At 33.5% G+C, this 26,844-nt stretch overlaps 3 protein-coding genes across 5 annotated transcripts in view; 2 read left to right on the top strand and 1 right to left on the bottom strand.

Annotated features, from left to right (window-relative positions):
• Positions 1-1,840: 1,840 nt before the first annotated feature.
• LOC133179072 (rhomboid-related protein 2-like) lies at positions 1,841-15,083 on the top strand. The gene is made up of 10 exons (XM_061313792.1): positions 1,841-1,951; positions 4,105-4,128; positions 4,619-4,774; positions 5,487-5,648; positions 7,220-7,374; positions 10,917-11,029; positions 11,221-11,321; positions 11,770-11,863; positions 12,089-12,184; positions 13,399-15,083. The coding sequence occupies exons 1-10, from the start codon at positions 1,868-1,870 to the stop codon at positions 13,569-13,571; spliced, it is 1,158 nt and encodes a 385-aa protein (XP_061169776.1). The 5' UTR covers positions 1,841-1,867; the 3' UTR covers positions 13,572-15,083.
• On the bottom strand, positions 11,217-26,650 carry LOC133179073 (tRNA 2'-phosphotransferase 1-like). Of its 2 annotated transcripts, none has more exons than XM_061313793.1 (7): positions 26,517-26,650; positions 26,143-26,303; positions 24,891-24,989; positions 21,486-21,549; positions 20,800-20,856; positions 19,340-19,444; positions 11,217-11,319 (listed from the first exon to the last, which is right to left on the bottom strand). In XM_061313793.1, exons 1-7 carry the CDS (start codon positions 26,596-26,598, stop codon positions 11,282-11,284), a joined length of 606 nt encoding a protein of 201 aa, XP_061169777.1. In that variant the 5' UTR covers positions 26,599-26,650; the 3' UTR covers positions 11,217-11,281. The 2 variants fall into 2 exon arrangements, with proteins under 2 accessions (XP_061169777.1, XP_061169778.1); XM_061313794.1 differs by lacking the exon at positions 11,217-11,319 and adding an exon at positions 18,924-19,133.
• The window catches only part of LOC133179069 (ras-specific guanine nucleotide-releasing factor RalGPS1-like), a 36,746-nt gene continuing 33,496 nt past the window's right edge, over positions 23,595-26,844 (top strand). Inside the window, exon 1 of one of the 2 annotated variants that reach the window (XM_061313781.1) lies at positions 23,595-23,717. In XM_061313781.1, the coding sequence (XP_061169765.1) occupies positions 23,610-23,717 (108 nt within the window). In that variant the 5' untranslated portion in view covers positions 23,595-23,609. Of the gene's footprint in view, positions 23,718-24,013; positions 24,036-26,844 lie in introns of those variants that run through there. The other variant, XM_061313786.1, reaches the window with a different exon arrangement.

The raw sequence follows: 26,844 nt of genomic DNA, 5'->3' as shown, positions 1-26,844 counted from the left end.
GTATACCAGTGGTATATATATATATTTTTGTCCGTCGTTACTTATATCGCGTTAATTGTGAATTTTTATAGAGCAATATACATCAACATATGCTTAAAAAAATAAATCATGAAAAAATAACTTGGGAAGCACTAAATATATATGGGGGGGGGGGGGGGGTCCTTGTCCCCAAGCACCTTTGCTCTGATACTGATTTGAACACCGTTATTTAGCGTGAATGTAATGCGCACGCGCAAGATTGTAAAATAAAAAAAATCCAGATGATTTCCGGAATTTTTTGAGGAATTTTCGTTGATTATTAATTAGCGAAGCTTAATTGAGAAAAAAATAAAAACAAATTGGTAATCTTCAAGTACCAATGATGTTTAAAATATATAAAACAAAAGACAGCACTCCTCCGATTTATCGGTATTAAAGGCCAAAAATTCGAGTCTATAATTTTAATATAGTAGTATAGAGGTTCCAGTTGGTCATGTTAGAAAAAGGCTAAGTTACAGATGTGTAGCTTCAATGATTTTGCCACCATATACATAAAAAATCCAGCTAATATAGTTGTACCCCCCTCAACGTCTGATGACCCTTTTCTTCCCTCTCCTCCCTTTGTTTGGCTTGTCCAGTTGTCCAGAATTTATGTAAGATCTCCCCCCCCCCCCCCATCTGAAGTTGTTTACTAGGGACCTGTCTGGCATGTAGATATCTGTCTTTTTAAATTGTGTCCACGTCCAACCAGAGATCAGGGTGAAAGCAAAGGCAACAGTCCAACCATCTGTCCAAATCCTTGAATTTGCCAGTGTTCGACCTTACAGTAGCAAAAAGTGGGGGGGGGGGGCAACCAGCATCTAAAGGAAAAGAGCTAGGTTGACTTTATCCATAAAATGACCCTGCCGAAATACCAATTAACTGATCAATATAAAGTAAAGACTTAGTGTTCCTCAGAGTCCAGGAATTGAAAAACGGGCTTTGTGAAATTGAAATGTTCTTGAATTTTGAGGAAAAGGATGTATTTGAGTACATTTAACAAAGAAAAAAATATGACCCCACCTGGATTATAATCTTTTATAACAAGTTTGGAAAAGTGGGGGAGCCCAAAGTTATGTTTGGAAAAAAGAGGGCAGCCCCTCCTGATACTACGTGCCTGCAGCCTTTAACGCCTTTTTTCGCTTGGTAATACTAAGTTAGTATTCTTGTCCTTGTTAACGGGTTTTCTGTACGAAGCAATTGCATGGTTTGTACTCCCAAGCTCTTTTTAAATACTTCCTGCTTACCGTCTTGAATGATGAGCTACTTTCCACTCCTCTGTAGACGTTTGTAAGTAAACCGAGAAATCAACTGGTAAATAATTCAGATAGCGTCTGAACATCGGGCAACTTACTCTAGCAAATATCAGGTAGGTGTTCGGTTATGCGGGTGGGGGTAGGGGGGAATTGAAATAATGAAATATATTTTGGTTATATCTCGTTTTTATTCTAAAACCAGGTCCGTAGGAAGCAATTTCACTGGGGGGGGGGGCACAACCATATATTTTCAGTGGGGGGGGGGGCACTATCAATTTCCAAGCAAAAAAAGGTCATCAGACGTTATTATTCAGAGGGCACAAGCATATCTAGTAGCTATGCTTTCTATAGTATCTATATAGTATTCTATATATCGGCAAAATTATTGGGTACGCCCCTCCCGTGCCCCCCCCCCCCGGTTCCTCCGGCCATGAAAACAAAATCTTTCCAATAGACCCTCTTTTGTTTTTATTGGTTTTCCCGCGTTTTCATGTTCCACATTGATCGATGCACGGTTCATTGAACCGAGACGTTTCCGCAATACAGGTAACAAAAAGGAGAAGCTTCGAAGAACGTGAAACCACATAAAAAAAATGCCGGTGGAGGGTCGAAGGGATAGACGGGTGGGGTCCCGAGAGGATGTAGCCATGGAAGAGAGGCGGAACGATTTGATCAGGGTAAGTAGACAAGGGGAAAAGGGGGGGGGGTCAGAGAGTTGACCGATTTAGTCATCAATCGATGACAGCAAATAAGATATTTGTTTATAAACAAGCTTAACATGTGCGACTATTCCGGATTGTTTACAATGCATGACATCAAAGGGGTACATATAATGAGCAGAATGCATTAAACAAATTGAAAATGGAAAAAAGTTTGATGTCAAGTAAACATTTATAATCTTTTAATCCCTGATTGCCATGACATGACCAAGTTAAAATAGAGTGTACATATTCCTAGCATAAAGTTTCCACCATTTGAACTTTTTTGACTTCCAGCATTTCACTGGGGCACAAGTTTTAAGTGTCAAAATACTGTCCTTTATTTTCTGTACCCGGATTTTTTCCTGTCAAAAATGTCAATTAGACCGTCCACGCAGGTAATCCTAACAAGCTTTTAAGCTAGTTATCAGGGTTTGCTAAATTGACCATACCATGACAAATTTTTTTCTTCACTTGCAATGTTTATAAATATGTCTTAATATTTTTCTTATGAATCTTAATTAGGAAATGGAAGACGTAGGTATTCTCAAGGGTGTGACTTGCATGTTTTTCTCTATTCAAACAGGAATTTTAAAAGTGCACATTTCCCTTTCCCGAGTAATATAATACGGTACATGTTTACCTATGCAGTATTGTAATTAAAGCACCAACAAAGTAACATTTGATGAATGGTAATAATTTACTAAAACTTGCACATATTACAAAGTGATATTAAAGAACAGTTTTAATTGTGGTTTGTGCATTGTATGAAAATAACAAAATTTACAAAATCAATTAAAGTACTTGTATTTAGTTAATTTAATTCACAGAAACAAGATTTAGGACTGCTGCTTTATTTCCATGAAAAATTCCTTGTCTGCACAGTCAGGAGTTTGAGAAGTTCACAAAAAGTTGAAATATCCAAGTAGTTTTCAGTGGCCTTGAAATTCACACCTGACTAATGCAAGGCCACAGTTAGATGGATGGCCACCTTAATTGGTGATATAGGTTTATCAGTTGACAAATTGATATCTTCAAGTAACATTTGATGGATGATTGATCAAAGACAAGGAATTTTTTATGGTTGATTGCATGTATGAATGGTGACCTAATTGCAAAAATAGCATGATTCATTTATTCCAGAATTTAGAGATATAAGGAGCTGTTGCATTTTCTGCTTATAATTTTATTGCATTTGGTTTTGTTGAACCATTTGATTTTTTAATAAATTTACATTTCTTAATTACTAGATGTGAAATATACTCATTTTATTTCAAGCTTACCTCAACAAAATTCAGATCCCCCCCCCCCCCCAAGTTGGAATTGGTGCTCCAGGTTAAAGTTTTTAGATCAGGTTCATTTCCCAAGGATTTTACTAGATCAAACTTGCAGGAATAGAGATGCCTACTACCATTCATGCTTTGGATGCTGCATCTGATTGATTTTTTTTTTCTGGAATGAGGAGTCAGGTTAAAGTTTTGGAAGCATATATATCTTTTCCCAAGTAATAATAAGCATTATCTGGACTATACATGGACGAAGCAACAATTAAAGGTTTACTGTTACTCTTGTTTATAATCTATGTTTTCTAGATGAGTTCAATGAGATTAAGGATTTTTAGAGCACATCCATTGTCAAGTCCTACCTGAACTCTGCATGGATGAAGCATTTATAGATGCTTAATACCTGTCATGGAAGCTTGCATTTCATCTTTGTTTTCCAGATTAGTGGCCAGGTATAAGTTTTATGAGCATATGCAATTACTGAGTAATTAAGGTATACTTTGGACCCAGCTTGCATGGATGATCTGCCTAGAAAACTTTAGTCTTGCCCCAAATGCTATATTTTCTAGATGTGTTACTTATACACACTATAATAATGGAAGTAACAAATGCACCTTAGAATTGAAATTTCATTTGATATGAGGCCTTTCTCATAGATGACATTTGTTGAGGCGAGCTTTGTAATCCTTGATTTTGATTTACTGGGAATCTTTTTATAAAATCTATTAATGCTTTTATTAGTAACATATGAAAGATGAAAGGGAATCAATTACTTAATGTATCAACTCAAAAATGAAAATATATGATAACATAAAGTGTATATTAAATCTTTTCTATTTTATTTCACAGAGGTTCCGCCCGATGTTTGACAAGGTAGGGAAATCTTTTAAATAAATTGAAATAAGGAAGATATTTCACTAAAAATTCTAGACATGCATGCAATATTTCTTTTATGGAATTTTTATCTGGCTTTAGGCATGTGATGTAGATAACACTTTTATGATTGCTTACATCTTACTGTGAACTGAATCGTAATTATAATACAGATGTTATCAGGGAGATGTTTTAAAAATTTGACATTTTAAGATATTTACAATTAACCCAAGGGCATGTAGTGTAAATGTATCTCCAAAATGCATCTAGGAAGAAAATTATGAATAAAGAATTGATGAATAATTCATAATGAAGAGGAGTTTGTTCAAAATGATACCAGAAATTTTGTTGGAAAAATGAAATTAAAGTGAAGGATTACTTTCAACTGATGGTGTATCAATGATTTTAATTATATCATGATTTTTTTTTCTTTTTAAAATTGTGGCCTATATTGAGCTGTACTCTTATTTAATCCTGATAATTTTTACAGCATGGCAGACAAGGTGTACCTTTACGTGATTTACGGGAGGAGCTGGAAGAAGAGGGACTGACAGAAAGTATTGCTCCGGAGCGATTGGACGAACTCCTCCGACGAGCTGATAGGGATGGAGATAAAAAAATCCGACTCGGGGAGTTTGTCAGAATGGTTAGATCTTAGGAATAATCAATAACATGTTAAGATTGTTTGATTAAATATCCTTGTCTTTAAGTCATTTTATTGAGAAACGTGACATAATTTTTATCCCCCTTTCCAAAATCAAACCAGAGGACTTCTAATTTGTTAACTTTATTTATGTCCCAACCATAAATATTGAATTTCACTTATGAAATAAATTCAGATAAAGAATGTTTATGGCCAAATTGAAGGTCAAGGTCAAACCCCATGTCAAGGTCATACACATTTATGACAAATTCAAAGGTTATTCAGGTGTGGAGTTTTCACAGTTGATATCTGTATATAATGAACAACTCTTGTCAAAAAATAAGTGAGTGATAATATTAAAAGGTACATCCTGTCTCCTTATAGCTGAATTAACTTGGTAAAATGTGCAGAGGGAATAAAAAAAGATTATTAAATTGAAATTGAAAATGATTGAAAAGTGTATAAATATCAGTTCTCTGTTAAAAAAAGATTGTTTCCCCTTTTTTACTCATTCACTCGCAATTTACTCATCATTTTGACCAAAAAATAGGTGTAGGTAGGGAATTAAATAATTTTATAGTTTTGATGAAAATTTTAAGAAAAATTATTTCAAAGGAACAGCATTTAATTATTTTGCTAGAGGCAATTATTGGTGAAGTTAGTAAACAGGGGGAAAACAAAGTATAAATATATGCCTTATTATCTGTTAATGTAGATGACCGGAGATGACATTAAGGATCATGAACGAAAGAAGATGGGAGGTCTGCTAGGGGCAGCCATTGCTAACATTGTTCCCCAGAGCATGAGAGAGGATTTCATAGCAAACTACAACTGTAAACCTCCTCCTATCTTCATGATCTTCATCAGCATTGTAGAGGTAAGGAGAAGTTGAGGTAGGATTTCATAGCAAACTACAACTTTAAACCTCCTCCTGTCTTCATGATCTTCATTAGCATTGTAGAGGTAAGGAGAAGCTGCGGAAGGGTTTTATAACAAACTACAACTATAGCCCCAACCCCCCTCATCTTCATCAGCATTGTAGAGGTAAGGAGAAGCTGCGGAAGGGTTTTATAACAAACTACAACTATAGCCCCAACCCCCCTCATCTTCATCAGTATTGTAGAGGTAAGGAGAAGCTGCGGAAGGAATTTATAACAAACTACAACTATAGCCCCAACCCCCCTCATCTTCATCAGTATTTTAGAGGTAAGGAGAAGCTGCGGAAGGGTTTTATAACAAACTACAACCATAGCCCCAACCCCCCTCATCTTCATCAGCATTGTAGAGGTATGGAGAAGCTGTGTCAGATTGTTGTAAAACAAGGATTACTGTGAAGTAGAGTACAATATATTGAGAGAAATGCATTTTATGATTAGGATATATGCAGTAGAACTTGGATGTAGGGGAATTCTATGGTCATCAAATTGCTTCTTTGTATCCATATTTGGTATATAGTTGATATTTTATTAGTCAAAACATCTTGATGACAAAATATTCAGGTATAGTCAAACATTGAAACTGATAGGACCAAGAAAAAAAAATATCCGAGGGATTCAGATGTTGAGATTTATTTAATACGCATAGAGGAAAAGTGGTTGGGATTTTCAACTCACTGCAACATACCCATGGTACTCTCTGGAATTATTGACTTCAGATGGGGTCTCTCCATGACTTTATGGACCTGTTCAGGTATTGGTTGACTGAGGTGGCAGACCGAGGTTAACGAGTACCTTACCATGTTGGTATAGTCATGAGCAGACTGAATTCAAAAGGCAATAACCTTTTTATTAAATAATCAGGAATTTTACAACATTTTTCACACTACAGTTCTTAATTGTCTCGAAGAAATATTAACACTTATAATATAATGTGTTGTTTTAACAAAATATCATAACATGATAATATTTCACCAGGTTAAGGACTGTTAACAAAGTGAAAACAGTGTAATATAATGATAAAATAAAATACGGAATCATTTATTAATGAAGGAGTTTAGTCTCTTTGATACTGTAGCTGCCAATTTTACATTTTCAATGACGCATGCGCATGCTTCAAAACATGCACTTTGATTAGTTGATAAAAATGTGAGCAAATGTATGGTTGGTCGAGAGAGAAACCTGAATGAACCTCACAGAACGTCATTTTGAGGTGAATTTGCTCTGAGATACACCTCAGGAAAGAATGTTTGGACCAATCAAAATTCCTGATCATTTAATAAAAGATACAGATGTTTAAAATAATGAAGTTCAGTTGTATATGCATGTTCACTATGAACAGATTTGACTGTACCAATGTATTCTTCAAGCATCTTATGTTTGCTTTGATGCATGTCTGGGTATTGAAAGAAACTGAAAAATCAGAGCTAGGTACCATTCAAAGCATTTTGAAATGATTTAATCAGGACGTTTTTATTAATCAGATTATGGTATTTGAATCTGTTGTTTTCAGATAGTAATTTTTGTTGTTTACGCTGAGGAACAGAAGTCTCGTGGTGTAGCGACCACGTCTGTCTCTGGAGTCCCTCTGTACAGCCCTCTGTTGTATAAACCAACCAGACGCTACGAGGCATGGAGATTTGTCACCTATATGTTTCTACACCAAGGGTAAGTCATTTTACCTGTATGTACACATACAAGCCCAAAAGTTTCCTTATATCTTTATTCATCTGTATCTCTGTTTGACCTATGGATGTCAACGTTAAGGTACATGTGTATCAGATATGAAATTTTGACATGTTCCAAGACAAATGTCTGAATTTTGTACTTTTGTAGGGATGTATGTGTAAGGTTGGAATTGCATATGCAGGTATTTTACCAGAAAATACAGGTCAAGTTTGAATTTAGTCGTGGTTCGATGATTTTTGACAGAGTTATCCCTCTTGAACTTAGAAAAAAAATCTTTTGTGCAAACAAATTTAAAACTAAATATGGCATTTCAAATTTTGGCTGCCTGCGGGGGCATTCGTGGTGTTAATTAAGACACATCTAGACTTACAGTAGATTCAAATGTGTTCATAAAAAGGCCACTGGGGCTAGGGTGAGGCCATATTACCCTCCCTGATTTAATATTGTATTGTCATCTTCACAAATACAAAGCTATTATCATCCTGTTTTTCACATCTCATGCAGCCAATCATATTTTGCACAAGTCAAGGTTTTAAAAATCTGTTAAATCATCAAATTATTGTCAATTATCGCCATTACTTCAGGTCCCTACTGATAGACATGTAATATTGAGTATGTGACTCAACCATCTACAGCAATATTTCAAGATAGTGGATATCAATATGAATTTTAACGTGAATTTTTAAAAGATATAATATAGAAAATATAAATCTACTTTTAGTACTTTGTTATTATAACCATTTGATCTTATTATTTTGATTATTCAAGAAGTTAAGAAGTGGTAAAGCTCCATATTTAAGTTAAGTAATATTACTTCAGTTATTTATTCTCTCTGTAAGTCAGTGACATTAGAAATATCAGATGACATAGTTTCAGTTTATTTTTAAATAGAAAGCAAATATTTTTTAATGTTTAATTGCATCGTTCATATGACTGCTAGCCAATTAAAAACACCTGAAAGTATGTTTCTTTGTATATAATCTAATACTGATATAGGTGCAGGGGCAATGCTCTCAGAGTGTAAAAAATATTTTTAAAACTCATACTATAAAAATAAAAACACTTATTACTCTATCTGATTTTTTAAATATTTTTTTTTGTTGTATCTTGGCTCTGCTGTTCTTTAGAAGACAATTTTAAAACATTTTTATATACCCCAATCAATGAATCGCAGAGGTTATACTTCTGTCAGTCAGTGATCAAAGTTTTACATAGCAATACATAGGAAAAAGCTTTTAAAATCTTATTCTCAAGATCATCAAAGCCATGATTAGTAAAATATATCTGGAAGTTATCCTCCAGTAGTGTAGATTCAGATTTCTTTAAATCATGACCCCTGAGGATAGGGTGGGGCTGCAGTGGATGATCAAAGTTTTAGAAAGAAATATATAAAGGACTAGAAACTCATTGCAAGCAATGAGAGGTCTTCCGTCCGATTTTGAAAATAAAAATGTAAATTCAAGCTGAAAAGTGAAAAAAAATTCAAACACTCTGGAGATTTAACCCTGGTCGTCAGCGTGAAAATCCAACGTGCTAACCATTACGCCATTTCAACTCCCGCTTCAAAGTGAAAATGACGAATATCAAGAGTTTGGATTTATCAATTCGAAAACAAATTATACATTTAGTACTTTGAAAAGAGGCTCTCTTAACCCTACAAATATTACAGAAAAATATTGAAGTTTGAAATATTGAATATTGAAGTTTCTTTAAATTCGCTTTTGGAAGCGACCGGAACTAACGACTACGCATGAAAAGGTCCCTTCGCAATCTAGGAATCATGTTCTATCATCTCTAAAAAAAAAAAAAATCACTCAACATCATTTATAAAGTTGAAAACGTAAATTTAAGCAAACAAATTCGGGATTAAACCCAGATCGCCTTCGTGAAAATTCATTTTTTTCTATATAGTGTGGAATTATAGAATGAGAACTAGCTAGCCAAATTTTGTGCAAGCAGATTCACATCAGAATTCGTTACTTGAATTTAAACAATAACAAATAATCTATTACTGATGAACTGATGATACTGTTTACTTCCTTTATTCTTTGTGTATTCAACTTTTTATTCCATGCAATTCCATATACCTGTATTTCATACAAACGTGTCCGTGTAATCTTTTTCTGCACTTCTGCATCAGACCATTTTTCTACTATGAAAGAAGAGTCACGATACATTACGTCACGAGTAAATCGTGCCTTTTCTTTGAAATGTGTGTTCTTTTGAATGGTCTCCATTCTCATATATATTATTGTATGTATCGTACAAATTACTCATTTATCCGCCGGAAACTGCCTTTAACTCATTTCATATTTTACTCTGCATAAAGTTCTTCAAACGTTTTTTTTCTCTTGTCTAATTCTTCCTTGGATATTGGTTTTGATTACAACATCATGTAAGTAATCTTTGAAAGCAAAACATAGTGTTGGGCGTGCTTCAAAGTAACTCAGACTTGAAAGGTATAACATTTGGAGGAATTTCAAATAAGATCACATGACTGTATCAGCAACATGGTAGAACACCATTGACGTCCGAGGTTAGTGTGCCAGGAATGAGCCACTCAAGGAGCTTTGAGTGCCAACCTGCTCGTCGGAGATTGCGAACACAGCCGCCATTTTAGACCCGCTTCAAATTTTAAAATGCGAATATCTAGAGTTTAGATTTTAATTATCAATTTGAAAACAAATTATATATTAAGCATTTTCAAAAGTGCCTCTATTAACACTACTACTATCAAAGAAAAATATTTAAAATCGAAAAAGTTTTAAAACATCAACTTTTTAAATTCATATCTGGTAACGACCGGAAGTAATGACAACGAACGAAAAGTCACGTCCTGGCTAGTATTTATCACGATCTATAATCCCTGAAAGATTATCCGTGGACAAAATGTTATTTTAAATTCAGAAAATGGTCCGTAACTTAGCACCGGAAAGGAATTTCCAAAAATTCTCTTGGATAAAATAACTTCCGATTACAACACATTGTTCCTGCAAATTTTATTAAAATCCATCCAGTAGTCTTCGAGAAATCACTTGCACAAAATTAGATGGTCAGAAAAATAATAATAAGAAGAAGAAACAGTAGAATCACTATAAGCTCTTCCGTGAAGACGGCAGACCTTAAAAAGTCTTTAAAAAATTTCTTCTCAAGAACAGCAAAGCCATGGTTCTAATAGTCATTATTGAAGTATCGTAAGGTAACGTAGATTCAAAATTAATTTAAATCATGACCCTCAGGGTGGGGCCACAATGGTCGATCAAAGTTTTACACAGGAATACGTAGGAAAAATCTTTAAAATCTTATTTTCAAGAACAACAAAGTCTTGATGTCATATTTATATGGAAGCATCTTCAGGTACTAAACCCTTGGCCTATATCATGCTATCAAAAGTTTGTTTCACATGATCCCAAACTTTTAAGTCTGATTTTACAGTGCATTCAGAAATCAAGTTAACACCTGAAGTACATTGTACAATCAACATCAGAGAACTCTTTTGTATAATTTCTGTTTCCTTTAAGGTACATCCATTTGATTTCTAACCTGATCTTCCAGTTACTGCTGGGCCTGCCTTTAGAGCTGGTTCATAAATTCTGGAGAGTTTTTCTTATTTATGTCCTGGGAGTTATTGCAGGTATCTTCTTTAACTTTCCTAAACTTGTCAATCTTTGGTTTATCACTGTGTGCTGGAACAGTTCACTTTGCAAAGGAAGATAACTCTTATATATGAAGATATATGAAGATAACTCTCATATAAAAAAGATTATGTCAAAGAAAATGAAAAGTTTTCCCCCTTTTTATGCTTTATATTTTTATTCTTGATAGGTTCCCTCGCCCATTCTGTGACAGATCATGCAGTGTCTTTATGTGGAGCCAGTGGTGGATGCTATGCCCTGATTGGTGCCCATATTGCATCCGTTATTACTGTAAGTTATAGTATATAATGGATAAACATACGGTAACCATATTATAAAAGATAAAATACAGCAGACCTCTGATGGCTTGGACACCAATCCAGTAAGTCAAATACAGTCAAACCTCGTATCTTGAACTCAATGGGACTGAGAGAAAACTTCAAGATTCCCGATGATTTGAGATATCGAGGGTAAAATACTTCAAGAAAAAGTGGTTGGGACTTCTAAATCACTATAATTGACATAATTATCCATGAGATTTGAGATATCAGTGTTCAAGATACCAAAGTTCAATTGTACCAGGAATTTTTAAGTTTTCCATCCACTTTGCCAAGTTTGAGGTATTGAAATTTTACAGTAAATATGCATTGATTCTTAATTGTATATATATACCGAGAAAGAAGAGAAACAATAATTAAATTTACTTGCAATTGATATTTTTATAAATGTTTCTTTCTAGAACTGGAAGGAAATGAATTACAAGTGCTGTGATGGATCCATTCTGCGATTTCTTCTCAGTGCACCTGTTAGATTAACAGTATTTCTTGTCTTATGTGAGTGTTTTAATGAAACACGAGATATACTTTGAATTTCACATCTGATTTAGTTGAAATAAAAAAGAAAAGCATCCTCTAGCAATGGGATTTTACCAAAGAACACAATTTTTTTCCCCGAAGGAATGATATCATATTCACATTCCTGAAGGGAAATTAAAAACTATAGTACATGTATTAAAATAATCAAAGGTCATATTATGATCTGTTATTTTATGGTTATAGCTATTGGTGACACCAGTGTTGCTGTTTATAGAAGATTCTTTGAAGAAGGTGCTACTAAAATTGGTATTTCTGCTCACATTGGAGGCATGATGGCTGGTAATTAAGATTTATGTGATTTTTAAGAAAAATTTAAAGGACAAACAGCCTTAAACTCTGTTTATTATACCCCCGCTCCGAAGGAGAGGGGGGTATACTGTTTTACCCTTGTGTGTCTGTCTGTCTGTCTGTCTGTCTGTCTGTCTGTCCGTCCGTCTGTCTGTCTGTCTGTCTGTCCGTAACTGATTTTGGTCGCAGTTTTCTCAGCAACTACTCATCAGAGGTGCTTGAAATTTTAACACACTCTTTGTTTAGGCATGCCATATGGTGGGATTCATTTTTGTACTAATCCGATGTCAACTTCCTGTTTATCCGTGCGTTTGTCCGTACCATACATAAAAAAATTTGGTCGTAGTTTTCTCAGCAACTACTCATCGCAGATGCTTGAAATTTTAGCACAATCTTTGTTTAGGCATGCCATATGGTGGGATTCATTTTTGTACGAATCCGATGTCAACTTCCTGTTTATCCGTGCGTCTGTCCATACCACACATAACAGACTTTGGTCGCAGTTTTCTCAGCAACTACTCATCACAGGTGCTTGAAATTTTAACACACTCTTTGTTTAGGCATGCCATATGGTGGGATTCATTTTTGTACTAATCCGATGTCAACTTCCTGTTTATCCGTGCGTCTGTCCGTACCACACATAACAAACTTTGGTTGTAGTTTTCTCAGCAACTACTCATTGCAGATGCTTGAAATTTTAGCACAATCTTTGTTTAGGCATGCCATATGGTGGGATTCATTTTTGTACGAATCCGATGTCAACTTCCTGTTTATCCGTGCGTCTGTCTGTACCATACATAACAAATTTTGGTCGTAGTTTTCTCAGCAACTACTCATTGCAGATGCTTGAAATTTTAGCACAATCTTTGTTTAGGCATGCCATATAATAGGATTCATTTTTGGAACAAATCCGATGTCAACTTCCTGTTTATCCATGCGTCTGTCCGTACCATACATAATAAATTTTGGTCGTAGTTTTCTCAGCAACTACTCATTGCAGATGCTTGAAATTTTTTCTTTGTTTAGGCATGCCATATGTTGGGATTCAGTTTTTACAAATCCGATGTCAATTTCCTGATTATCACTGTGTTTGTCCATAACTGAACTTGTGTATTCACATCAGAGCGGGGGTATTATTAGTGAGCATTGGCTCACAGACTTCTTGTTAAGTAATATTAAACACTAGTTCTACCTTTATTTTACAGGGTTGCTTATTGGAGTTCCACTGCTTAAGAATGTGAATGTATTACCCTGGGAGAGGAAGCTAGGCTGGGTCTCGTTGATCATATACCTCATTTTTGTTGCATTCTGTATGTTTTTTAATGGACTTTATCATGGCTACCCAGAAACAGACTGGTCATCCTGCTGTCCAGCCTGAGAGGTGCTGCATCTAATAGTTATTCCAATTTCATATGAAATTACCTCACTAGGTTTTTTTCCCCTTTATATTGACAATACATTACATGATGTGTTACATTGATTACAATTCTTTACAGTCCTTTATTGTCCTACAGGATATATTACATAGACATAGGCAGTTAAGGAACATGTGTGCCTTTATATTAAAGTATTAATTTAATAACATTTATTGTTAATTTCAATGTGCTTTCATTTTAATGCTTTTAACCTCATCTTTGAAATTCAATTATTAATAAATCTTACATTAACTATTAAATTTTATAATAGATAACAGTTTAACTTTCACTTGAAGTAGAGAACTTAGTCATCTCCAATACTAGTGAATAATGAACCATATAAGTCATTTGTAGTACCTATAGGCTTCCCCCTTCTACCGGTAATTGACCATTTGTTTTTGTTTTTTTTCTATAGTTTATAAATGCATTTTCTTTACATATTATTGAAAAAACTTTGAGCTTTCCTGAATCACTGAGACTCGAGTGAGCTTTCCTGGTCAAAATTGGTCAGTTAGCATTCAAGTTTCAATGACTACTGTAAACCAACTTTTATTCGTGTGGGAGAAATATCAGAGAGTTTCATGACCTTCTTTAATTTGAATTAATCACTGCAAACCATTTATTTTTCTTTGTATTTATAGAGAATGTTTCCTAAGTAGCAAAAATTAATCATTGTGGATTGATTTCAAACTGATGAATCGCGAATAAAAGATGACGCGAATAATAATTGGTTTACAGTAATTCAAGATGAAGTAATTGTCCCAAATATCAAGTGGGGATACAGAAGGAATCTATAGACCTTGTGAAAAAAAAGAACAAATTTTCAAGTACCGTATATACTCGCCTATAAGTCGGCTGTATTTTTTAAGCTTAAATTGGAGGGATTGACCCGCTAAAATAGCAATATTTTTATAACTCACGTATAAGTCGGATAAAGAAATTTGGACCAAAATTTAACTCCCAAAAAACCGACTTATAGGCCAGTATATACGGTATACAACCATTCATTCATAAGGACTTTAACTTAATTAAAATGAATTAGAAAGGAAGCAGCCTAGGTACAGATTCTAATTTGTTGAGGTCATGACCCCAGAGATGAAGTTTAGGATACAGAAAGAACATGTTGACTTAATAAATAACAAGGCCTCTTGTTTTGTCCAATAAATACATGAATGCCATCATGTTTGAGTAAGGCATTCCACTTTGTAAGAGGTCCCTCGAGTCTCAACAGAAAGAGAGAGAGAGAACTGTTACTCAAGTGTGCATTGTGGTGAGGCTTGTTTTGAAAAATATGTATTATCTGCTACTGCATAATCAATATTGCTATATTTTTATAATTTTTTGATATCTGTATTACAAGGAATCTGACAACAGAATCTTTTAAATTAGATGCCATATGTTTTACAATCTATTCATATCATTTTATAACTTGGTTAGTGATATATGTATATATATAGTTATAAATCATGACATTGAAATGTTTTATAATACTTGTTAATGTTTTTAGTGTATGTACAGTATATTTAATTCACCAGTAATTATTTAAGTTTTTATGGAAAATATATAACTGTATAACGGGTATTTTCTGCGGTTGGAAATGTTTGCAATTTGACCCTTGAAAGGTAGCAAATTAATTTCTGCATTTTCAATTTCTGCTGTTGCATATTATACCGCAGAAATTTGTTTACAGGATATGAACGTTAACACCAAATTCTAAGGATTTGGCAGAATTTTGACACTGCCATGTTTACATTTTAAATATTCATTTAAAGACATTTTGAACAAAAATGCATGAGATCTGGTTCTAAGCTCTACTATCTTGTATTTGTCTTAGTAAACTATTTTTCAAATCCATTTATTTCATACATTCCTGAACTTAATTCTTTTTTTTAGAATGTAGAGTAAGAAGGTATGAAATAACATTAAACCAGGTTGACTAACATAAGCACCACTTATCAGACTTTTATGTATAAAATATCTGAATTAATAATGATGAAATATTTTGTGATAGTAATTTTTGCGGATTGTCCCATCTGCAAAATTCTGCAAATATTGAACAACCGCAGAAAATACCTGTTATACGGTATACATCTAAATACACACATAACTTGCCATTTATTTGATTTGTTTTTACTTCTGCACAAAATGGAATATTAAATGAATTGTTAAATGTATGAATATGGTAGTCTTTTGCTTCATAATTTTGGACATACACTTATTTATTTGGATAGCTCAATGGATAGCTGTCAACTGGAATTTTACAGCAAAAATGCAAATGCATAGGGGGAAAAACAGATCTCTATGATGAAACCATAACTATTAAAAACAGTTTAAGAGAAAAGGTGCACATTGACTTGTAGCCATTTTCTATTGAAAGAAACAAATCTTCCCCATTAAATGGACAGAAGGGAGAAGGCCTAGGTACTTTAAAATACTTCAATTTTTAGATTACCTCAAAAAGTTAATATGAGCTCATGCTAAACTCCTAGCATTGGAGTCAGCTCTGGTTTGGTAGTCCAGGTAAAGTTTTTGTAGCAAATCCATTCCCCAGTACCTATAAGTCTTAACTGGACCAAACTCGCATGGATGATGTATCTAGGAATGCATACTATTAGACAAACTTTGGATGCTGGATATGCAGTGTAGTCCATTCTTATCCCAATTACATGTACAACCTACTCCACTTATACTGAAGTTGCTTACTTTGAAATATCACTTATTTTGAAGTGAAACTAACTCCCCAGTCTTAGTTTCTCATTATCTTTGTAGTAAAATATCAGTTAAATTGAAATTGCTTCGTCCACTGAAATGATATGGGTTGGTTCAATAACTTTTAAATATTGAAGTCCTTCTGGCCAGTTGGTGACATCATAACTGTACAGGTAGATGCTAAGGTGTCAATAGATATACCTTCACCTAATATGTTTTCATGACCTTGCATGTTTTTATAATAAGAGATAAATTATTGAGGGGTATGTTATCCTCTCAGATCACAAACTCCCAGTGCTTTTGAACAGCTGTTTGAACACATGCGTGAAAATGGGTAAACCACAAGAAAGATTAACATTGTCCAGCACATTCTAACAATGATATACAATATGTAACAGCGTGGCACTGTTTTTGAAGCCCTTGAGTCTGGCAACTTTTCCTTTACTGATAAAGAATAAGGAAAATAATATTGAAGTTAAAAAATATTGGATATTTCCTAAGATGCATCTTCATTTTATAACAGGTTGGTGCAATATGTCAAAAGTTTAAAATGTACTTGACTCTTATAATAGAGATAGAATAAAACTAATTACAACATGAAATTTTTCTAAAATGATTTTTTTTTTCTCTGATTAACTATTGTAACAGATAAAACTATAGGTACTGTGAGCAGTGAGCTCACAAAATGAAACCCCTGTTCCCATATGAGTATAATGGCAAAGTCCATATTTTGCTATATGGGAAAGCCCAAATAATCTGTCCAATCAGTATAATTCAAGTAGGAGGTGCAGAATGCAACTATGTAATAAAGATTCTTTGAAAAGTATATACACTGTATCATTAAATTTTATTCAGTGTTATAGGGGGTGTTGCGGATAAGAGATAAGTACCCCCGATAAAATAGAAAGAATGGCATGCATTGTCCAATGTTTCGCTATGGGAAACCTGAATATCTTTCGGATCAAAGAGTAAAATAATTAAATAGGTGTACCATGGCATTATGTAATAAAGATTCGGTGAAATGTCATTATAAATTTTATTCAGTTGTATAGGAAGAGATCACCATACCCCCCCCCCCCTCCCAAACAGGGAGTATAACAAAGTCAAAGGAAATGTCGGATTCTTTGAAGCAAAAAGGGGCTGGGAGGTTTTTTGGGGGGGGGGGGGGGGGAGACTCAAATTCTATCTTTTGATATTAGAAGTACGTGCAATTTAGGACTACATCCTATTATCCCCCAGTTAATGACCAGTATTATTATGCCCCACCATAAATATGGCTTGGGCATATAGTGTTTGTCATGAGTGTCTTTCATCTTTCCATCTGTTTGTCCACTTTGTGTTAAGCTCATATTGAAAGTCTGTTTATTATATCAGGGACCTATATACAAGTATATACATGTAGGTCCCTGATTATATGTTCATCAAAATTCATAAACTGAGGCCATCTTTAAATTAATGTTTGTTTGCCCTCTCACGACTCACGGTTAAAAAATTGGGCCAGTAGGTAGGTGGGAAAGTCTTTTTTCCTAGAAAATTTCAACAAACATATTAAAAGGATGAAAAAATCCAGGAATAAAAGATAAAAAAAATATTTTTTTTTAGAGATCGAAAAAAATTTTGAGCTGGGCAATTTTTAGGCAGTCAGTTGGGAGAGGACAAACAAACATTTTTTTTTTTAAAGATGGCCCGATACATATTGGTGAGAGCTATTCAACTGTGGCATAATTTTCTGACCTTGACTTTTTCTTTGACATTTACCTCAATTTTCCCTATTTTGCTCAGTTTCAAAGTAACTATTCAGGATATGTTTATAAAAGCACATACATGAATATATATTGGTGAGAACTTTACAACTTTTTCTGACTTGACCTTCCTGTGACCTTGACCTTACTATTACCTATTTTGTGTTTAGCTCAATTTCAAAACAATTATTACCAGTATTTTTTAATGAAAACTCTTACACTGATACATTTTAGTGGGAGCTTTTCATCCCTTGCATATTTTTCTGACCTTGATCTTTATTATGACCTTGACTTCATTATTCCCTTTTGTGCATTTAGCTCAGTTGTTTAACAATTATTGAAGATATTTTCATTAAAACTCTTACACTGATATGTATTACTGGGACCTATTCAAATATGTCTTAATTTTCTCACCTTGACTTTTCCTATGACCTTGACAATACAATGTTACACACTGGCCTTTCCAATGACCTTGACCTCATTATTCCTTCATTTTGCAGTTACCCCTGAAAATAATATAAAAATATTCCTACTTTCATCATATTTTAATACTATCTCTGACCAAGAAGGTTGGTTCATGGTGCATTTTTCTGTGTTCATCCAATGCTCATGGCACATATTTTTTCTTTGTCAATTTGATTTAGGGCTAATCCTGGCATATGTCACCAAAAACATTATGTGTCAATGAGTGGCAATATGTGCAAGGAACATCTAATTTATTGTTCCCAGCAACAATATACGCCATTATAGACACAACATGATGATTAAAAAGAAGAAAATGCAACAATTTTGGCTGTATCTCTAAAAAATGTTTTCATTTCAGAGTTTTCAAAAGAACCTGTAATTTCTGAACAAAAAACAATTAATTACAGTTTCAGTAACAATAAAAGTAGCATGCAAAAAGGTATGAAAATATGGCACAAAGGTATTAAACAAATTCCTTGTATCACAGAAAAGATAGAGTCAATCACAAGTCATTCCACATAGTACATGTATTGCATTTTATGTCAAGTAATTGTACAATTCAAAACAACTCCTCATTTTTCATTGAGTTTCAAAATGATAATTCTTCTCCTGAAAGAAATTGAAATAAAAACAATTAATATGTGTAGTTTACACATTTTTAATTTAAAATACATTTATATTTTAAAATAAAATATTAATATGAAGCATACTAATAGAGTTGGTATATCTGCTTATTGAATAAATCAATTATTTAACAGATATTTCTTTTAAAGCAAGCCTTTTAATATTTATGACTCTATAGAGAGAAGACCTACTTGAACCAAGTCTGTAAGCTTTCCTGAAATATTTCTTTGAAATAACACCATTTCTCCCCTCTGTTAGCACCACATCATTTTCAGAAATGTAAAATCTGATTCCATCTGCAAAAAAATAACAAGATATATGTAGCAATTATCTGCCATAATAAGTGCCCTCCCTATTATTTCTAATTAAAAACAGATATCACTGATTTGGTGACCATCTCAAAGGGTCCTGCTTTTAACAAAAGGCCAATGGGCCCATCTTTCACCTGAAGACTTTGGCTAGAAAAAAGCAGAAATCAGATCAGTATTGATGTGATCCCCCTACAACACCCCTTCCTGCTTCCATATCGTTATGGCTATTCATGACTTTGCTGCACTTGAGGAGATTTTTCCTACCCATATAAATTCTTATGTAAAACTTTGATCATCCATTGTGGCCCTGTCCTACCCCCAGAGGTCATGATTTGAACAAAAGAATTTACACTACATGAGGATGCTTTCAATTTATAAATATGACTAATCATGGCTTTGCTGTTCTTCAGGAGAAGATTTTTCCTACATTTTCCCATGTATAACTTTGATCCCCTGTTGTGGCCCCACCCTACCCCAGGATCATGATTCGAACAAACTTAAATTTACACTACCTGAGAATGCTTCTATATTAATATGATTTATCCCATCTTTGCTGATCAGGAGAAGAGGATTTTTAAAGATATTTCCTATATATTCCTGTCTATAACTTTGATCCCCCCCCACCTTGGGGTCATGATTTGAACAAACTTGAATCTACACTACTTGAGGATGCTTTCACATCTATATAACTAATTTTGGCTTTGCTGGTCATGAGAACATTTTAAAGATTTTTCCTATATATTCCTGTGTATAACTTAGATCTCCTGTTGTGGTCCTGCCCTATGCCTGGATGTCATGGTATGAACAAACTTGAATCTACACTATCAAATGTAGTTTTCACACAAGTTTCATTTTTTCTGGCCCAGTGGTTTGGGAGAGGAAGATTTTTTTTAAAAGATGCCATTAATTTTTCACTAATTCTAAATTATTTCCCCCTTGAAAGAAGGCATGGCCCTTCATTTGATCAAACTTGAATCCCCTTCACCCAAGTTTGGTTGATATTGGCCCAGTGGATCTGGAGATGAAGATGATATTGTGAAAAGTTTATGATGATGCTAACACTGATGACGACAACAACAACAGACAACTGACAAATTTTGATCAGAAAAGCTCACTTGAGTCTTTGGTGTAGGTGACCACTTATATTTTTAAACTTTTGTTGTACTAAACTGATATCTGCTTCTCTCTAATCAAAGTGCTCAAGTTAGCCATGTGATACATGGACCTCTTGTATTACATGTAAACTGTTCTTACCTATAGCACTAATGGCTTAAACCAATATGGAAAAAAAAGATTAACAACAATGGTTCATTATTGATTGAAAATTTCTCATGCTTTACCTCCCATGGCCTTTTCTACATCAATTTCAATGGCCATGTCACAGTTTGGTGGAAAGCCTGCAAATATAAAAGCACATGCATCAAATCAAAACAGCAAAGCAACCCTGCATTTTAAAGAATTTCTGTGCATATTGAAGGGCAGTAACAACTTATATGAATGATGGTCTCTGAAATTTAAATTACTTCATATTGTAAAAAGAGTCTCATGGGCCACAATGCTCACCTGAGTCACATATCTCTTCTTTAAAGACATACCTATATTACATGTAGGTAACTGAACCTATTGTTACCAAAATGTGGTCATTGTTTCAACAATATTTATCAACAATATAAATTGATTTCTTTTTTCATGAGGACATTTCTATGTACCTATTGTGGCCCCAACCTAGCCATTAAGGGCCATGTCTTGAACAAATTTTAATAAACATTGTATATGGAAGTTTTCTTCTTAATTTTTTCTCTCCTTTTTTTACCCTGAGGTTTTTGAAATTGAAAAAAGTTATATAACCATATCTACTTTTCATGAAGTATTGCCATGAAAGGAGACATGACCTTTTACATATTTGAACAAACTTGAATCTAAGAATTCTCTTTGCAAGTTTAGTGGAAACCATGCACTGATGAGAAATGAAACTGAGAAAAAGTAAAAGACAGCAGACAGAGGTACACATCATTCCCTTACTCACCACTTTTGACTCCTCTATCTCCTTGTGCAAAATGAATATGAGTTCTCTTCATTTTGGATATTCCCTACAAGTTAAAGCAAGGATGAAAGTTTTAAGACTGTACATTCTTTTGAAAATTCTTTTTAATTAGTCTTTATCTTGTATAGTTCAAAGGTCAGGGTTTACAGCTTTCTTGAAAAAATCCAACAGCATCTAGTTCTGATCAAATACACTTAAAGTAGTGATTTAAGGCCAGTACACACGGTAGAATATGTGTTACCATGCAGGCATGTTAAAAGTTAGTATTATTATACTTTTGTACTATAATACTTTCCTGTACACACACTTGTCATTTCCCAACTAAAATATGGTAATTCAATTAAAGAAAATATCTATGTTATTTTTCTTCTTATGCAAAAAAATCTTTTTCAGGAAATTTTACATCAAAAAACCCAATGACTCATATCAGTAGTTGACCTTAGAGTAACCTGGACTACACCTTACATTTTACGTATAACTATTTCCTGTAAAAGTTAGTTTGATCATATTTAATCACATATAATACACTAATCGTGATACTAGCCCACAGTGCATCCATTATTCTAAATCGGAAACCAACACGTTACGTCATTTTATTAAAATCTCAAAATATAGTAAATGAACTAAAGTATGTATGTATAAATACTTGCACATTTATATGTGTACATGCATACACTCATGTACATTAACTTATATATTGTTGTATATATATTTTTAAACTATTTTAAATCCTAACATTTGTTTTGCTAGATGTGTATAATCACTGATAGTTACATGTACATTTATTAGTGGTTCCTCTTTGATAAGCCTTATACAAGTAAAAAAAATGTATATCATTGAGGCATGTGGCTATATTGGGGCATTTACTGGGCAATGCCTATGGCAGCCTTCAATAGAATATTGTGTCACCATCATCATTTGCTTGCTCCAATTATTGTGTCATATGACATGTAGTAGGAGGGGTCTGAATTGCAGAAATAAATAAATATGGAAAATATCTGCCCTCAGTTATTTCCACATGCTCCAAGTGTGAATGAGTTAACACACCATAGACTCAAAAAAGAAGACTGCATAGTATCCTTTAAATTATAATAAGTATGCAGAAAACCTTTGCATATCCCTTTTTTGTCAATTTAATTACAGGTACATTGATATTCTTAACATTGGCCTGATACTTTTACATGTTTAATGCGTATATGAATTTGACAATTAACCTTTGTATACTTCTGAAACCTTGAGAACTTTCATGCTTTCATAAATATCACATTTTGTACAATGCAATGATACATGCATTGTAATACAAATATTTTTTTGTTTTGTTTTGTTTTGAAATTTCAGAGAAAATCTTTCAACATATTTAATTAATTCTTCATTATTTTTTGGACACCAGCTACATGTACTACATGTGTGTGTTTGTACATCCTGCAACACCCCAAATTGTACTACATGTATATACCGGATATATATATATATATATATATATATATATATATATATATATATATATATATATATATATATATATATATATATATATATATATATATATGTGTGTGTGTGTGTGAGGGGGTGTGTGTGTGTGTGTGTGTGTGTGAACTTGGCAAAAACACAAATATAGATTTGGCTGAATTTGTGCATGATTCTCTTTCAACACTGTCAAAATTGTATTTTTATGAATAAATAGCATAATCATTACATAAAGGAAGCTAAATGTTTACATATAAACAACAGGGAAGTCGTGTGTGTATAGGATAGATACGACAACTTCTAAAAACTTCCTGTCTTATTCACATATCAAAATATTTCATATAAGGGCAATTCAGTTCAGATTATTGTGTGATAAAGAAGAATATGTCTGTGTTTTCCATACAAGACACAAACCAAGAAGATTGATATCAAAGAAGAGACAGAAATCCAACCTTCAGTATTTATGTAAGCAAGTGAAGATTTGCCGTTTACATGCAATGTGTGCATTTGTAGTGCAGTAGAAAAAATAACAGTGAAGGGACATCTTAAATATCAACTGCTGTGTGATTTCATACAATGGCACATCCAACATAAACAAATTAAGTGACAACAGAAAAGAGATAGACAACATAGCTTAGTATGGAGCTTAAGAGGACCCTTCATCCAATCAGGGAATTCAGGAGGTCTATCTCGAAATCATGTCAAGATCTCTCTCATACCTTTACTACTGTCATCACCAAACCAGTCGTAAGTATCTCAAAGGAGATCCATCTCAAGATCATTTATTGATTTCTCTCACTCCTTTACTACTGTCATCATCATGAGTATCTCAAAGGAGATCTATCTCAAGATTGTGTATAGATCTCTCTCACATCTTTACTGTCATCATCAAATCAGTCTTAATTATCTCACAGGATATCTATCTCAAGATTGTGTATAGATCTCTTTCACTTTACTACATACTGCTATCGCCAAACCAATCATTAGTACCTCACTTAATTGAGATCTATCTCAAGATTGTGTATAGATCTCTTTCACTTTACTACTGCCATCACCAAACCAATCGTAAGTATCTCACTTAATTGAGATCTATCTCAAGATTGTGAATAGATCTCTCTCACACTTCTACTACTGTTATCACCAGACCAGTTGTAAGTACTAGCTGCTCTAGTCTCACAGTGTACTTATTTTCCAGTTTAATTTAAATGATCCTCACTTAATATGGATATAGAAATCTAAAGGTCACTTCCTTCTTAAAACATCACCATTTTGTTTATCAACATCCTCCTTTGGTTACACATCCTGATTGCACAGATATAAAAAAAAATTAACATCAGGGGCTCAGTAAACATATCATGAAAGCAGAATCCATCAAGGTATTATGTCTTTATTTAATTTTTTTTAATATGACTAATGTAATAGTCAGTTATGACTAATGTAATAGTCAGTTATGACTAATGTAATAGTCAGTCAGATTCCAGAATGTTCTTGTGTCACCTCTTATTGTTAATGCTGTGTCAAAGAAAACAATTAATTTACAAATCAAGAGATTATAGTTTAAAACCAAAGAAAGTTTCTGAACATAGTTTTAATAGCATACACATAAACATTTTGAATAAGTTACTGTAAAGATAAAATGCTGAAAGTTATTTTACACTATTTTTAGTAGATTACTTTAATAAAAATGCATTTAATTTCTATAATTCAATTTACATTAAATTTAGTTTTTGTGTTTATCTCTCAATCATGATGCATTCATTCCCTCTTATACATGTATGTAAATTTGCACTGTAATCAGGTAGTATAAATACTATAGCTATATTAAATGGTATATTTTGAACAGTGTATATTAATCATTTCAACACATTAAATGTATCGAAACTCATTTTCTTCCTAAAAAGTGCAATAAAGGTATTGTACCTGTGATTTGATGGATTCCCAGTTTCTGCTACGAGTGCCATGTAAGGCACAGCGTACCTGTGTGTGATGGGTGACAAGTGTAAGTTCAGGCTTAGGTATCTGAAAATAATTTTTGTAAACAGTTATTTTTTGGAAAAAAATTGAAAATAGAAAGACCTAAACAAATTTAAGACCTCTATTTTGTGGTGGTTATCTTAAATAAGAAACAAATGGAAATAAGGTACATGTATTAATATACTAATAAAATATTCTACTTTATACTGGTGCAAAAAGTTTCTTAATACCCGGTACACATGTATGAATTGATACTATCATAACAAATCATCAGGAATATGTCCACTGTCACAGCACAAAATATTATATGTCTTCAAAACCATTCAGATGCCAGTCCTAGCTTAGCCCCAAATACTTGATATTGCAATTAATTAATTAACAGAACTTTTTTCTGTGGAGGTAGGAGATGTTTATTAGCTGGGGATGATTTGCTGTTGAATACAACATGAGATTGCATTATTGTGGATTTTATAAGGACAGATAAAAAAGAAGTCCTAGTGAAATATCTTGCTGAACATTTGCTTGAACCTTACTAATAAAACCTGAGAGGCCATCTAGTCCTTATTTATTACATTTTTAAATGATAATTTTCACTTAGCCAACTCTTCTAATTAAATTCAACCAGTTTTTTCTTATAGTCATTACATTTGGAAGCTAATAAAATACTCTAATTAGACAACCTACTACTCAGAGTTCAACCCTCAGCAACACATTATACTTTCGGCATACTGAGTGTTCTAAGTGTTGAATTGTCACTATTGTAAACAATTTTATGCCCCAAAAATCTTGCAAGATTTAGAACTTCCTCAAAAGAGTGGCCATAAGTTAGATAACCATGAGGTAATCACGACGCTAAGCATTTATGTTCCTACTGTTTCTGCATTATAACAAGCAAGTCTGGCATACTGTTCAAAACTTTTCAATCTGTAAATCTTTGTTACTGATATTTAGTTATTTTCAAGTTTTGTAACTTTGTTTGTATTCTCCAGAATGCCAGAGCAGATCCGCTCCATTTTGCTACACTAGCTGCCACTATATGCATTGTATATTCCTACTGGGGCTGCCTGTCCCAATATACAGTTAGATAAATTTAACTGAAAATTCCCTGCAAAATTTGCATTCTAATTTGAGCACAAGAGTCCAATCCTCATTTTAACTTCAGAAGCTAAAATAAAATCTATATATATATAGTTATTACCTTAAATGAATGTCCTTGTGTGGCCTTTATTTGTAGAAATGGATTGTCTCTCAGACTAAATCTACCTTTGCTGTCATTCCTAACAATCCTTCTGACATCTTCCTCTGTCCTGCCTCTGGCCTCAGACAGTTCCAAGATATCCTCCACATCAACATAGCCATCTAGAGAGAGAGAACAGTACAAAAACGAAAACATGATCGAGAAAAACATCAGTAAAGCAATGGCACTCTCCGTATTGAATAATTATGGTTATGAATATACCCTAAAAGTAACATAACTATAAAGTATTGAATTCGGTATATATTATATATCCCATCACTGCTTGTAAATAGATGAGAGAGTGGTTGAATTAACAGCTTAACCAGTTAACGTACCTTCAGATACCTGTAGCCCTCTGTCTATGGCTTCATGGCGTAATATTTTGGCTAAAAAGTGTGAAAGTTGTGTATCTCCCATTTTGAGACAACTATGACATGTACAAGTCTATCATTTTGTGAAAAGTTTTTTTCTTTGCAGAAAACATTTCGAAAGTGAAAGTACATATTATAATATGCATTAAATTGTGCCACCATGAAATCACGAATATTAAAATTTCTTTTTATTTGGAAATCATACTACCTTATTGAAACAAAAAGTATAATACTGAGCAGAGACATACATAAAATCAAATAATAAAATTCATTGTATAACATTACATGCCTC

This window comes from Saccostrea echinata, unplaced genomic scaffold (assembly GCF_033153115.1).
Source record: "Saccostrea echinata isolate AGI-Se365-2 ecotype Australia unplaced genomic scaffold, CSIRO_AGI_Sech_v1 ptg000004l, whole genome shotgun sequence".
Classification (NCBI taxonomy): Eukaryota; Metazoa; Mollusca; class Bivalvia; order Ostreida; family Ostreidae; genus Saccostrea; species Saccostrea echinata.
This window is presented reverse-complemented; position numbering and strand designations above follow the sequence as displayed.

What these genes read in the sequence shown, in the direction of transcription:
- LOC133179072 (XM_061313792.1), top strand. Translation starts at nt 1,868, where the DNA reads ATGCCGGTGGAGGGTCGAAGGGATAGACGGGTGGGGTCCCGAGAGGAT. An exon ending in TCCGCCCGATGTTTGACAAG is followed by an intron (nt 4,129 to 4,618) that starts GTAGGGAAATCT and finishes TAATTTTTACAG; the next exon opens with CATGGCAGACAAGGTGTACC. An exon ending in AACAGTATTTCTTGTCTTAT is followed by an intron (nt 11,864 to 12,088) that starts GTGAGTGTTTTA and finishes TTATGGTTATAG; the next exon opens with CTATTGGTGACACCAGTGTT.
- LOC133179073 (XM_061313793.1), bottom strand. Translation starts at nt 26,598, where the DNA reads ATGGGAGATACACAACTTTCACACTTTTTAGCCAAAATATTACGCCAT. An exon ending in CACAAGGACATTCATTTAAG is followed by an intron (nt 24,990 to 26,142) that starts GTAATAACTATA and finishes AATTATTTTCAG; the next exon opens with ATACCTAAGCCTGAACTTAC. An exon ending in AGATAGAGGAGTCAAAAGTG is followed by an intron (nt 20,857 to 21,485) that starts GTGAGTAAGGGA and finishes TTATATTTGCAG; the next exon opens with GCTTTCCACCAAACTGTGAC.